At 58.7% G+C, this 14204-nt stretch overlaps 1 protein-coding gene across 5 annotated transcripts; it reads left to right on the forward strand.

The window, feature by feature from the left end:
- The first annotated feature begins 2374 nt into the window (after positions 1–2374).
- TFAP4 (transcription factor AP-4) lies at positions 2375–13554 on the forward strand. 5 transcript variants are annotated; one of them, XM_082857127.1, is made up of 7 exons: positions 2375–2465; positions 9710–9875; positions 9986–10084; positions 10496–10666; positions 11270–11410; positions 12053–12208; positions 13021–13554. In XM_082857127.1, exons 1-7 carry the CDS (start codon positions 2377–2379, stop codon positions 13213–13215), a joined length of 1017 nt encoding a protein of 338 aa, XP_082713253.1. In that variant the 5' UTR covers positions 2375–2376; the 3' UTR covers positions 13216–13554. The 5 variants fall into 5 exon arrangements, with proteins under 5 accessions (XP_082713253.1, XP_082713254.1, XP_082713255.1 ...); XM_082857128.1 differs by having other exon boundaries at positions 11324–11410; XM_082857129.1 differs by having other exon boundaries at positions 11327–11410.
- Positions 13555–14204: the final 650 nt, after the last annotated feature.

Consider the following 14204-nt stretch of genomic DNA (forward strand, 5'->3'; position numbering starts at 1 on the left):
CTCAGTCCTTCCTTCCCCACCCCTGCTCCTTTGGCAACCACAGGTCTGCTCTCTATGTCTGTGTGTTTCTGTTTCTTAGATATGGTCACTTGTGTCATATTTTAGATTCCACATGCAAATAACTTTTACACGCCCTTTATAGAAAAAGTTTGCTGACACCTAACTTAGAGCAAGAAGGTGAGGGGTAAAGTCAGGTACCAAGGATAAAGGGGATTTTGCTGAACACCCTTTGAGGGCTCCAGAGGGCACAGTGGACTGAATTAGGAGTTGGGAAGGGATCAGACTAAGGGGTGTACAGAGCCTCCTGGGAATGGAAAACGGCCTGGAGTCTGGGGACTTCTGGTGCTACTGCCGTGAAGCAGGTTAGTGGTGGGAGAGTGTTGGAGTGGGGCGGTGGGAGCAGTGATGATATTTCAGGCCTTGGGGCAGAAGCAGCTGAGCCAGGGGTGTGTGGGTTGGTGCATCTGAGACAGCAGAGGGCTGTAGATGAGAAAACGCCTTTGGCAGAAATGGGGAGGCCAGTCTGACAGTGTGCTCGCAGGAACTGGGCTCAGGCTGGGTCAAGGCATTTCTGTAGAAGACAGAGCAAAGGGTGGACACACTTCTCCCAGCTCTCGTTCATTCATTCACCCAGGCACTGTGGACGCTGCTCAGTGTACACAGTTATGTGGCTCTGTATCCTATGTTGTCCCCAGATGTCATCCTTCCTGTCCCCACAGTGAAGCCTCCCAGGGACTGTGATGTTACACGGTCCGGGACCTGTACTTACAGAAGCAGCCTGACAGCTTACTTTAAGGATTGGAAAATATTCACGCAAAACTGCCAGGCATCTACAAGGTGCTCCGAATATCTAATAACCATAACATTTCCTAATAATAACAGTAATCCTTGTTATAAGTAGCAGTATTTCAATTAGGAGGCGCGATTTGGGCGGAACCTGGAAGGCGGATGGGATTGGGAAAGGCGGTGGGCAGGAGGGAGGACATTCCAAGGCAAGCGCGGTCTTCCTGAGCCAGGGGCCAACCTCCAGGAGCCAGGGGAGGGGACGCGGGAAGGGCGGACGGAACTCGCCGCCAAGGCGTCCCTCCCTTACCCGCTCCAGGCCTTCACCCCTAGTAGAGAGCGCACCCTGGCGGGGGAGCAAGTCTCGCACTAGCTTCGCCCTGAATGGGAAGATGCAGCCTTCGCCTGCCCGGGCCAAGCTAGGGCGTGCCGCCTGCTGTCCAGCCTCCCAGAGGAGGGGTAAAGCGAGGGGGCATAGGAGGCGACCCGGCAGCATCCACCAAACCTCCCAGCCGCGCTGGCAGCCCGCCTCCGGGGCCGCTGCTGTCCTGGCCCGCCTCCACCCTTCCCTCCCCGCCGGGGCCCCTGCTTCCTAAGGCAGCCCTGGGATCCGAGGCGCCCGGCGCGCCCCCATTTGCCCTCCCCTCCCCGGCTCCGGGATTCCCAGGCTCCGGAACCCAGGCTGGGCGGGCAGTGGTGGGCAGCTAGGCAGGGAGCGAGTGAGGGAGGGGGCTGGCCGGCCTCTGAAGTCGGCCCCAAGTTACATGTGGGAAGTGGTGGCTATGACGCAAGTTTCCAGGGGGCCCTGGGCTCGGAGGGAGCGCGCCAGAGCAGCTCCTCTCTGTGCAGTTGCAACCGAAGAAGAAAAAAGCCCGGAGCAGCACCTCAGGCCGCCTTCGCCTTCGCCGGGCCCAGCTGCGCACCCCCGCCCCCCGACGGCCGCCAAGCGCGCAGACCCTGCACGGAGCAGTCCCCGCCGGACCCCGGGCGCGCGGACTGGGTTTCCTCGCTGTGGCTGGCTTTTTTTTTTTTTTGCTACGCTTGCCAACCTGTCAGCTGATGGACCTCATCACCCATAGTGGCGCATGTAGCTCGGCCGCAGCTCGCTCCATTCACGCCGCGCCCTTCAAGCCCGCCCGCGGCCCCCGCACCCGGAACTCGTGGGGAGGCGCGCAGACCCTGGCTACCACTCGCCCCCGGGGGCCAGCGCCCCTCTCGCCCGGGCCTCGCGCCGCCCTGGGGGGCGCTGCAAATAGTCCTTTGTTTACATGCAATTCCTTACTCCGCGGAAGGAGGCCGGGGGAGTGCTGAGTTTTCACCAGCTGTTTCCCGCCTTGAAACAGACATCTGATCAGCTGCAAACACACACACACACACACACACACACATACACACGCCCGGGGAGGCAGGCCGGAGAGACCTCCCTCCCGCCCCTCCCGCCCGCCTCCCTCCCCTCGCCGCCGCCGCAGCCAGCATCTGGGACCGGCCGATTCTGCACCTCCGTCCGGCGCTGCCCTTTGATTCGGATTTCCATCTTGTATTCTCCGGCGGACCGCGGGACCTGGCTCGTGCAGAGGAGGGGGGCCGATCGCTATGGAGTATTTCATGGTGCCCACTCAGAAGGTGCCCTCTTTGCAACATTTCAGGAAAACAGAGAAAGAAGTGATAGGAGGGCTCTGTAGGTGTGTACTCCTCCTCCCCCTCACCCCCTTCCCACGATTGCAGCCCCCGGCTAGTCCGCCTCGGCAGGCGCGCGTGTGCGCACGCATGGCCCGCGCCGCGGACCCTCTCGCCTTTCTTAGCCGCGGGGGTGGCTGCAGCCCTGCGCGCCAGGCTCGGGCCGCTCGGGGACCCTCCTCCCTCTGAACGTGGGGGCCCCCAGCGGCCCCGGTCACTTTTGTCCGCTGCAGGCGGGCGAGTCGCGACGTTTGTAAATTGCAAACAGACCCACGTGGTTCTGCAGCAGTCCCGGCCATGCTTGGTGCTGGTGGCTTTCCCCCCCCTCGCTTCCTCCTCCCCCCTCCTGCGGCGGCTTCCTTCCTCTTCCTCCTTCATCGCTCTCTCTGGGCGCCCCCTGCAAGGGGGTCTGGGGGGCCGGGGGCGCGCGTGGGGCCGCGGCGCGGACGGCTACAATGCAGCTAAGCCGCGGCTCCAAGCGCGGGGGGGCGGGCGGGGAGCCGGGTGGTGTGAGTGTTTGCAGGGAGCGGCTGGAGCGGGGTCGGGGGGGCGTGCTGGAGTCGGGGTGCGGGAGTGGGCGGGACCCGAGGGGCCGGCGTGGCCCTCCGGGAGCGCCGTGGACCCGGGCACGTTGGCGGCCACTCGCTAGCTTGCCGCCCGCGCCCGGGCGCTGTTTACTAGCGAGGCCTGGACGTGACTCTGCAGCCCTCTTGGAGTAGGCGGACCTCAGCGCGCCGCCTCGCGGGAGCAGTAGTTCTCCGCGCCGCGTCGGTGCGGCATTGTGGGAGTTGTAGGCGTGCCTGGGCCACGCTTTACCCGCACAAAGCTCTGACCCCGCGGGCGGGGTGGGCGAGGCAGGCCGGGTGCGGGGCTTTTGGGGGGAGGGGCATCAGAGGTCGCCCCTAGCCTCACCAGGCCGCTGCCCGCCGCACGTGGGTCTCCGCTGCAAACTTTCTGATGTCGTGCCCCTCCCCCCAGCCATAAACCGAAAGCGTCCGGTTGCCCGGCAGGCTGGGTGGGTGGGTAGATGGGTGGTCCGAGATCCGTAGCCTTCCTCAGGAGGCACTTTCTTAGTTTGGCCCGGGTTGCTCCAGATATACCCTTTACCGAAGAGTTATGGGTTAGCGGAATCGCCCTGAACAGTTGTTAAAATGCACACGCCCGCAATTCCGATCGCTAGGAGAAGGGCCTGGGCATCTGCATATTGAACACAACCTGCGGGACGGCGATACTGCGTGGGTTGTTCTCTGCGGGTCCAAGTTTGGGACCTGTGGCCCTTTTCCTGCCGTGCTACTTTAGGAGCGAAATGGCTCCCCAGGGCTGGGGCCACGTGCTCTGCGGTCCTGGGCAGGCAAGGCGGGGATTGAGGGAGGAGGAGCCGCAGGCGGTGTGGCCCAGGCTGGTCGACACCAGGGGCTGCAGAAACCAGGTTGGGGGAAGGTTGCTGCACACGTATACACCCCCAACACCCCCCACCCACCCCCGCCTCCCGCACACACCAGGGCTCCCACCTTAACTACTCTTAAGTTCAAGGTGGTGGGCAGTCAGCAGCACCACCCTGAGTGTTGGCCCTTCCCTAAAGACCACCTGGAGGGCTTAGCTGTAATAAGTGGAAAGAAAAAAAAATTCTGGAGCACATAATGCATTGTAGGGATTCGTTTTGCGAGATTTTTCTCACTGAATTGTCACAATCTTTCACTGAGTAAAGTGGCTTTATGATTTCTGTGTGGGTGGAGGATAGGTTTGGGAAGGAACAGGTAGGGCAAGTGGTGGGGCCGGGACTTGAACTCTGATCCCAGAGCCCTGCTCTTACCCTGAGCTGCTGATTGCTCAGAGGGTGCCTGGGCAGTGAGGAGGTGGGTTGAGCTGCCCCAGATGCTGGAGTGGACATTCTGGGCCTGATCCCAGGCAGGCTTGGTACCATAGGACCCTCTGGTTGCCAGGCTTGGGCCTTGGCCGTGTTCTCTCTCGGCCCCCTAGGACTCCAGCTTGACCTGTTCCTCTTCCAAGCCCTCCTTCAGAGGAGTCCAGCAGTCCCTTAGGGACCAAGTGCCCCAGGGTTGGGCACGGGGACTACTCAGCTTGTTCAGCTGTGAGACAGTTGTCAGCCCATGCACTGGGTGTGGATTTGGGGCCTCTGGGTTTTTTCATTTTCAGGAGGAGCTGCCTGGTGAGGTAGGATTAAGTGTGGGTTGGGTGGGGCCTTCTGGCCGGATATACTCGCTTCTCAGGCTGGTGGACTTTGCTTCATCCCTCAGTGACTAGCAGGGCTCCCTGCTTCTCTCCTCAGTCTCCCCGAGGGGACAGTACCGTACAGCGGGAAGTCGTACCCGACAGCGGCACGCACATAAGCTGTGTGGTTTTGGACATGTTGCCTAACTGCTCTCAGCCTCCCGTAAAATGGAGCACCTGTGAAGTTTGGCCATGTGTGTGGAAAGTGCCTGGTAGCTATTAAGTGGCACTCAGATTCTTAGAAGCAGGAGCATGGTGGTGTTAAAGAGTTTACCTACTGCCTGCCATAGGGGGGAAAGAGACCATCTCCCCTCAGAAGGAGTTAGAGAACAATTAGGGACTTTGGAGTGTGTTGGGTCCCTGATCTGGTATTTACGAGGAACCTACTTTGTGCTGGGATTGAGGACACCACAATGAACAAGAACTTGCTCCTGTTCTAAGAGCTGGAAGTCTCATGGTGCTACAGGACAAGTCAGTTTCCTTAGAGCCATGGGTTCTCCTGGGATCCTGGGTACAAACTCTGAAAAAACAAGGCATCCTGTTATCCTCAGTCTGTCTCCCTTATTTTTTTTCCTCCATCTCTTTTAAACTTCACCACGACCCTATGAAGTTAGGCAGTATTCCCCTGTTTTATAGATGGGGAAACTGAGGCTTTGAGAGACTAAGTGGCTAAGCTTGGGGTTCCACAGCTAGTAAGTGGCAGGGCTGGAGTTTCCACTTGAACCCAGTGCAGGGCTCCCTCTGAGGGGCTGGAGAAGCTGTGGGAAGGGGGTGTTTCTGATGGGAACAACCTGGACGTGGTTTGTTCTGGGACTGAGGGCAGGGTGTATGGATAGAAGCAGTGGGGATGGGCGAGGGCCCCGGGCTGCTTCAGTACCTGCTGCAGAGAGAAGGATGGGGGCCTTGGGCATCCTTGATGAGAGGGTCGTCTTCCTCCTGTCCTCCTTTTGGGGTATGGGAGAAACCCTGTGTGGGCTTTCCCATCTCTGACTGTGTAGACATTGAGTGGTGGGTGTGTGAGTGACTTCGGGGCAGTGTGAAATGAGAGTTCTCAGTGGCTAATTTGAGGCTGGAGCTGGGCAGGGGTGTGTGGGGATTAGGGGATACCAGTTTGCCCTTGGGCTAGGCAGGAGGAACAGGTACAGATCTGGATCTAGAATTGAAGAGCCGGCTTCCTGCCCTTGAGCCTCTGGTTGGGATGTGGGCATTATTCCGGGGGATGTCTTGGGGGCACCCAGGTAGAGGGGGTGGCAGCTCTGGTCTTGGCACTGGAGGCTGGTACACAAACAGTTCCTTGGCCATTGGCTGCCCAGCCCCAGGAGACTGGCTGGCTGAGGCTCTCAGGGAGGGAGACAAGTAAGAGAGAGCATCTGTGGACCAGGCCTCACTGCTCACCTGGGTGGGTCTGAAGTTGATGTGAAGGAGGTGGAGGACCTTACAATTACTGTAAATCATGTTTACTTCTGCAAAACTCAGAAAGAAATATAAGAAACTTTCAGGCGTTTGCAGAAAAATCCACTTTATCTAGTAGAGTAGCAGCTAGAAATGGTAATTAGCCATCCTGTATAGGAACCCCTGGATGGCCATGATTCCACTCATCAGAACCCCTGGTTAGTCTGCATTCTATTAAAGAAACTTCCAGGGCTATTTAGGTGAGTTGGCCTTGGTGGCAGCCTAAGTCCCTATGAGGAACTGTGGCTTTGGGGTGAAGTCTGTTTTCTGGGACTTAAGTCTGTACTAGGTTAACCAGCAGCTGGTTCCTGAACCAGGAGGCTGGGCTGATGGACTTGGTGGTAAAGGGGACAGGATAGAACATTCGGAAGAGCTAGGATGAGGACGCCCTTTCTCCCTGCCTGGACTCCAGGCCCCTTCCTTCTGGGAACTTCTGGGCTGGGGCCTTCAGGCCTGGGGCCCTGTGGTCTCCTTTGGTGTCTCCCAAGCTCGTGGGCATCCTGGAGAGAAGGGAGGGGCTGAACGTTGGCTTCCCTGGGCTGAGGTTTCATGGGCAGATGAGCTGGCTGGTGGGGCTGCGGCAGTGGTGGGGGGCAGTGGGTGTTGAGTTCTGGCTTCAGCCTGGGGAGTTGGTGGGACTTGGGGGCTGGGAAGTGCAGGAGGTGCGTTGCAGCTGTACCCTGCTATGCCCGCTCTCATGGTGTGATCTTGGGCAAGTCACTTCACTTCTGGGCCTCGTCCTTTCCCAACATTTGTCAGGAGGGCCAGGGCGCTGCCTCTTGAGGCCACACACAGGGCTCTGGTAAGCAGGGTTATGTGTGAGCCCTCAGTAGGGGGTGCCACCCCTGGGTGGCAGAGGAGAGCATTCGTTTTGGCTCCTGCAGGTGCCTGTGGTGCCCTGGTGTGGCTGCCTGACCTTGGACATGTCACTTCCCCTCCCCAAACCCTAGATTCCTCATTGCCACGCAGCCACCCAACTGGGTGTCCATGGTAGTCAGGGAAAAATATAAAAAGTTCTGTGAGTGATAGTAAGAGCTAACCTGATGGCAGTGCACACCCATGCTCAATCCTTTCTACAGGGGTGACTGTCACCTGTCTCTCGGGGTGTCCGGCTCTGAGGGATGGTGCAGAGCCCACTCTGCCCTGTGGGTAAGAGCAGGGCTCTGGGATCAGGGTTCAAGTCCCAGCCCCAGCGCTTACTGTAGCTGTTCCTTTCCCAAGCGTCAGTGTCCTCATGCCATAAGGCCGCTTAACTCAGAGGAAGATTGAGATGGTTCAGTGAGAAAATTCCAGCAAAGTGAGTCCTTAGCACATTACATTAAGAACTCAAGACTTTTTAATATTTTATTTTATTTTATTCTTTTGGCCATGTCCCTTGGCTTGTAGGATATTAATTCTCCAACCAGGAATTGAACCCCAGCCCACCAAATGAAAGTGCCAAGTCCTAACCATGAGACCACCAGGTTAAAACAGTAACTCTATTGCTAGGGTCTCCAGGTGGGCCTTCTGGAAGGGCCAGCACTCAGGGTGACCCAGGGCTGGAGGTGGGTCTCCTTTTTGACCCCTTACCACTCTGGTCAGCTCTGGCCTGTGGGCATCACCAGGGAGTACCCAGGGGTGGGATAAGTGGGGGGGTGGGGCGGTCTCTCCCTGTATCTCTCCAGGGCAGGGATGGGGAAGCTCCCAGACAGATCTCAGTCACTCAGTGGCTTGGCTTCCTAAGGATATTTCTCCCCGACCAGGGATCAAACCCGTGCCCCGTGCAATGGAAGTGCAGAGTCTCAACCACTGGACCACGAGGGAAGTTCCCCCTCCCCATGTCTTTAATTCACCTGCCGCAGAGGGTCTGGAGGGCACTGCCAGACCCAGGAGCCTGGACTCAGTTCTGATCCACCCCCAACCCCCGCACCCCCACCCCACCCCGCCTGCAAAGGGGTAGGCAAGCCACTGTGTATCAGGTCTCTGACCTGCATCCTCCCCTTTTCACCATCACCCCCACTGTAGGGGCAGGGAAACTGACAGAAGGGAGGTGCCCCTGGCCCAGAAGTGGGGGAGCCAGATGCCCAGCTGTCTGACCCTAAAATTGTGTCCCTCCCACTCTGAGCCCTAAGTCTCATTTGTAAATAGGGGTCATCGGCCACCTTTCCAGTGCTGTGAGGGAACTGTATCTTGGGGAGGGTCCCAGGGAGATGCTGGGGGTGCTGGGGGAGGACAGGGCTTCAGACACCCAGCAGCGGCTCATGTGGACCCTGCTCCCAGCCCACCCCCAGCGGACCACCCTCTCTGTGGGGAGAGGAGGCAGAGACCCAGGAGGGGGCAAGAGCGAGTTTAGGGTCCTTCAGGGAGCTGAGGGGGCACAGGTGGGGCAGGCCGGGGGGCCAGCAAGGCCTTGGTTGTATCTAGCTGTTACAGATGTGCTCCTCTCCTAGGTTTCCAAGCAAACTCCTTTTTGCCTAGGGATGGGCATGGGGGCCTGGGCACCTACCTCTTTGAGCCCAGGCTCCCCCACCAATGGAACAAGGCTGCCCAGAATCCTTTCCCCATTCTCCTAGACCCAGAGGTGTGAGCTCTCTTGGCCCAGGCCTGGACCAGGTCACCCCAGGAGGGCCCCTCAGGAAGAAGCCAGGGCTGTGGCTTTGGGTGGGGCTGGTGGCCTCTTCTGGGAGCCCAGCATCTGGAAGCCATCAGTTCACGGGCGGGGGAGTTGCAGGAGAGGGCCTGGAAGGGGAGCATGCCTCCTCCAGGCCACACACAGGCCCACCTCTCGGGAGCAGTGGCGTTAGGCCCACAGGCCCTGCTGCCGTCTCTGCCTCCTGCCAATGCCTCTCCGCAGGCAGCCTCGCCCCCTACTGCTCGCTGCCTTCTCTCTCACCCCACTGGCTGCCGCTCCTGCAAGATGCAATCACATAATATGCAATAACATCGCCTACTGCATGCTGGGAGCCTCGATTCTCTGGCACAGGGTGGGCTTGCCTTTTGGGATGGGTGGGCTTCAGGGAGAACTGTCCCCAGGGGAGGTTGGCCGGGTCCTCTTCCTGGAGTGAGTGGTACCTGTCTTGTCTTTGAAGCCTTAGCTCAGGGTCTGGGTCCAGGCTGGGGGCTTACGTAGTAGCTTGTGGCTGTGGGGGTGGGAAGGGAGGAGGGACATCTCCCTCAGTCCTCAAGCCTGCGACCTTGAAGGAGGGGGTCTAGGTGCATAGCAAGGAGCTCAGAGGTGTCCCAAGAGCAGGTGTCTCTGATTATCACCTGAGGCCACCTGTATCAGAATCACAGGGATTCTTAGCCATGTGGGTTTCTGGGCCCCACTCAGACCTGCTGGCCAGACACTGGGCTCGGGACCTGGGGTCTGCATGCTTATTTTGACACCCAGGCATCCCAGAGCACGCTACTCCATCAGCCCCCGATCTACTGGGGGTGTAAGCATCAGACAGAGCTGGTATCTTCTGTAGTGGGAGGGATGCCTGTTACACTTAGGCCCCTCTGGAGATGAATTGTAAAGGCAGGGGCCACTGGGGGCAGGGCATGGAGGGCGCCCAGCCTGAGCCTGGCCCTGTCCTCCCTGCAGCCTTGCCAACATTCCATTGACCCCTGAGACTCAGCGGGACCAGGAGCGGCGGATTCGGCGGGAGATTGCTAACAGCAACGAGCGGAGGCGCATGCAGAGCATCAACGCGGGGTTCCAGTCCCTCAAGACCCTCATCCCCCACACAGATGGAGAGAAGCTCAGCAAGGTGGGCAAGTGCCAGGAGGACTTCCTGGAGGAGGTGGTGGGCTGGAGCAGGGAGATTCGGAAAACACTGTCAGCCAGGTTCCCTGATTTGTCTGTCCCTCCTGCCCTCAGGCAGCCATTCTCCAGCAAACGGCCGAATACATCTTCTCCCTGGAGCAGGAGAAGACCAGGCTTCTGCAGCAGAACACACAGCTCAAGCGCTTTATCCAGGTAGCGCCCTGCCCTCCTCCTGGCTCCCTCTCACTGACATGGGTGTGTCCGGACCCAACCACTGGCTTGGGACTGTGATGTGGCTGTGGGTCCCTTCTTCCCCACTGACCTGCCTACTTCTGGCACTTGCGTTCCTGCCCAGGCCCTGATTTAGCCAGGGTCAAGTGCAGTGGAGTGGGCTCTGGAAGGAACTGGGTGACTTTTGGGAAGCAAGTGCATTCTGCCTCCTTTCCCAGCCTTGGCTGTCTGGTGGATTTGCACGCTGGGGCTCCCCAGTGCCGGTGCACCTGGGTTTGACAGCTTTGGGGGGCTGTGATGGAGCTTCCCACCCCCACTCCCGGTGGTGGTGGTGGTGGTGGTGGTGGTGTATGCAGTGTCACAGCACACTCACCGACCCCTTGGGGTCCTCAGGAGCTGAGCGGCTCATCCCCCAAGCGGCGGCGGGCAGAGGACAAGGACGAGGGCATCGGCTCGCCAGACATCTGGGAGGATGAGAAGGCGGAGGACCTGCGGCGGGAGATGATCGAGCTGCGGCAGCAGCTGGACAAGGAGCGCTCGGTGCGCATGATGCTGGAGGAGCAGGTGAGGCAGGTGGGCGGGCAGGTGGGGGATGCTGTCCAGCTCTCTTCCTTTTCTCCTGTTATTTACGGGAGCTCCTGCTTTGTGCCAGGCCTAGGAGAGGGGTGTCCAGTGGGGAGCAAACCAGACAGGTCCCAGTCCTTGGGGGTCACCGTCTGCCTGGGGAGAGATGAGTCAATGGCTCTCACATCGTAATTATGCAGCTGTGATAAAGGCCACACCGGATGGGTGGGCATCAGGAGGGGGACCTGGGCTGGTTCCAGATGGGCCGCCCCATAGCTTCTCTGTGGAAGTGACCTGAGCCGAGGGTGGGAGGGTGAGTCTCACCGCTGACCAGGCAGAGAGGGGAGAAGGGTACTCCAGGCAGAGAGAACAGCATGGGCAAAGGCCTGGGGCTGGAGGCAGGCAGGGAGGGAGCATGGCATGAGGGGGGCTGCACGGGAGGGGAGCAGAGTCAGGGCGGGCCTGGCTGGCTATGGTCAGGACTTTGGTCTCCACCCCGAGGGTGGCAGGGAGGCCGACCTCAGCAGTCTGTGGGCCCCGAGCTGGGGGAGGCGCCAGGGTGTGGCCTGGGTCCTACCCCTGAGCCTGCCGTTCCACCCTCAGGTGCGCTCGCTGGAGGCCCACATGTACCCGGAAAAGCTCAAGGTGATCGCACAGCAGGTGCAGCTGCAACAGCAGCAGGAGCAGGTGCGGCTGCTGCACCAGGAGAAGCTGGAGCGGGAACAGCAGCACCTGCGGACCCAGGTGAGCAGGAGGTGCCTGGAGGGGCAGTTTGGGCCTGGGCCTGGGCCAGGGCTCTCAGACTCAATGTTGGTGCCTCTGGGTGTCTAGCAGGGTGGACCCCGGGCCTAAATCATGGTAATGCAGATGTTCCTGGCTTCCAGGTGTCTTGCATACATTATTCCATTGAATCCTTGTTGTAGCCCTTTGAGGCCTGAGCTGTTATTACTCCTATTTACTGATAAGGAACTGGAGGCACAGAAAAGTTCAGTAACACACCCAGTATCCTTAGCAGTTTGGGGCAAGGATTTGGACCCTGGCCATCTAAATTCAGTCTGAACTCCCGACCACCACTGTATTTGTTAGATGTGAAGTGCTGGCTTGGCTCTGGAGAGGGACGGGCCATGCAGTCTTAGACAGCCTAAAGCCCCTCTCCAGGCCACGTTTTCTTCATTCTTAAAATAAGAGGGGTGGGACGGGTCACAAACTGGACAGCCCCCAGCGAGTGAAGGAGGCCGATGGGCCGGGGTGATTGGTGGAGGCTCTCCAGGAAGTGGGCAGAGGGAGATGGTTTTGGAGGGCCGTCCCACACCCTCTGTGGCGGACAGAAGGGAAGGGGCAGCTCCCAGAACCTTCGTAGAAAGACTGAGGGCCTCTGTCTTGCAGCTTCTGCCCACTCCAGCCCCTACCCACCACCCCACGGTGATCGTGCCGGCGCCAGCGCCCCCTCCCTCCCACCACATCAATGTCGTCACCATGGGCCCCTCCTCGGTCATCAACTCTGTTTCAACATCCCGGCAAAATCTGGACACCATTGTGCAGGTACCTGGCTTGGGGAGGGGGCAACGCGTGGGGGGTCGTCCTCTGGGAATGGGCCCTTTGTGGGGAGATAAGAAAGTGGGCGACTGGCGGGGATTGAGACAGAGCTTGAGCTTTGTGGGGAGGAAGTCTGGAAGCCAGATGGGTCTCCATCTCTGCATCTGGGGTGAGGGGCAGAGAGGGGGGACTGGATGGCCCGGAAGACCCCATTCCTTCTCTCCACGTGGCATTTGCTGAGGGGGGTCCTTTGTTCCCGGAGCCCCTGCTTTCAGAGTTCCTGCATCCAGCTCTTGGGTTGGTCCAGGACCTGGGATGGGGGTGGAGGGGGCAGTGACCGGTTGGGTGGCAGTGAAGCCTGGCTTCACTGTCAGCTCTGAAGGTCGAACCTGAAGTCACTATTGTGCCCAGCCTGGGGCAGAGACCTCTTGGGAGGCCCAACAACATTGCAAAGAAACAATTAACCCAAACGCCCAAACAGAATAAAGGCCATCAACCCCTGGAACTTGAGTTGCACGTAAACCCGAAAAATTGAATAATAAAATTTATAACAGAGACCTTCCATAAGCCAACAGGCAGGCTTTGAAATATATAAGTGAGTGTAAGAAGCTTGTGACTTCACGCAGCTGGGCACTGTCTCCCCTCCAAGTCTTTTTCAGCTCAGCAGAGGGCTTCTGAAGTTTGTTTCTCCTGACTCTGGCAGGCTGCCCCTGCTTTGCCAGGCTTGCTTCTGGACCTTTCTGGGGGGGGTGTGGGTGGTGGGGGAGATGGTGGCTGTCCACATGGCCCCGCCATCCTCATGGCAGCTTCTCCGCCAGGCGATTCAGCACATCGAGGGCACCCAGGAAAGGCAGGAGCAGGAGGAGGAGCAGCGTCGAGCCGTCATTGTGAAGCCGGTCCGCAACTGCCCCGAGGCCCACGCCTCCGACACCGCCTCCGATTCGGAGGCCTCGGACAGCGACGCCATGGACCAGAGCCGGGAGGAGCCAGTGGGGAACGGGGGTCTTCCCTGACCACCCCCCAGCCCTCCTCTCCCTTCTGGGGGCTGGAGGGGGCGGGGCAGCAACTGGGAGACATGAGGGTGAACGAGTGAGGAATTTTTACAAAATTACGGCATCATTTGGGTCTCTTTTATGACCTCTTTTTCAATACTGTAAATCGACCTTTGAGTGAAGCCACCCAACCCGAGGTCCGGGGCTGGGGCGGCAGGAGCGCGTGGCAGCACCGGGACACCTGGGGCTGGGCCTCGGCCCCGGAGGCTGGGGAAGCGGACATGGAGGTGCCTGGCCTCTCTCGCCAAAAAGCATTTTTTCATTGAAACATGTTTTTAAGAACAGGGAAAATCAAACAAAACCCCAAGGTATTTCTGCCCTCCCCAGAGCCAGCCCTATGACCGTCAGTTTTTAATTCCCCCTTCCCTCCTCTTTTTGGTGTTCTTTCTCCTTTAAGCACTTACACGGGTTGGGGGTCTGGCTGGGTCGGGGCTCTCGGGGTCCGGGGGTCTCCGTTGCTTCTCGGTTGGGGTTTGCTGCTGCCCTTCTTCCCTCCCCTCCCTGTCTCAGCACTAGGAATCGCCACTCTCCACCACTGTCCGGCCCCCACCTCTCCCTCCAGGTTTCCCATCTTCCACCCCAAAAAAGTCTTTGTCTTTCTCTTTTTGTTTTGTTTGTTGTTGGTTCTTTTTTGGTTTTAGTTTTGTTTTTGTTTTGTTTTTTTTTTTTTACAATTTTGAGGTCTTTGTGTTCAAGGAGAAGCTATTATATTTTGTTAAGAAAGTGGGGGGAAAAAACCAAGAGGCCACTGTGCCTTTATAAAGAAACAAAATAAAGTTTGTACTTTGTTTTTTAGATTCTGTGTCTCCTGGATGTGTGCTGTCATGAGGAGCTGGCGAAGGCTTCCTGGGGTAGCGTAGGGGGTGTTCTCTGGGCCCACTGGAGGGGATTGGATGTGGGTGAGTGTGATGACTCCCCCAACTTATGTGTGGTGTTATGATGAGAAATTG

Source organism: Leucopleurus acutus (assembly GCF_964270905.1).
Source record: "Leucopleurus acutus genome assembly, chromosome: 16".
Lineage (NCBI taxonomy): Eukaryota > Metazoa > Chordata > Mammalia > Artiodactyla > Delphinidae > Leucopleurus > Leucopleurus acutus.

Coding starts and splice junctions, on each gene's coding strand:
- TFAP4 (XM_082857127.1), top strand. CDS start 2,377: ATGGAGTATTTCATGGTGCCCACTCAGAAGGTGCCCTCTTTGCAACAT. Junction 2,466..9,709: donor GTGATAGGAGGGCTCTGTAG/GTGTGTACTCCT, acceptor TCCTCCCTGCAG/CCTTGCCAACATTCCATTGA. Junction 10,667..11,269: donor GCATGATGCTGGAGGAGCAG/GTGAGGCAGGTG, acceptor TTCCACCCTCAG/GTGCGCTCGCTGGAGGCCCA.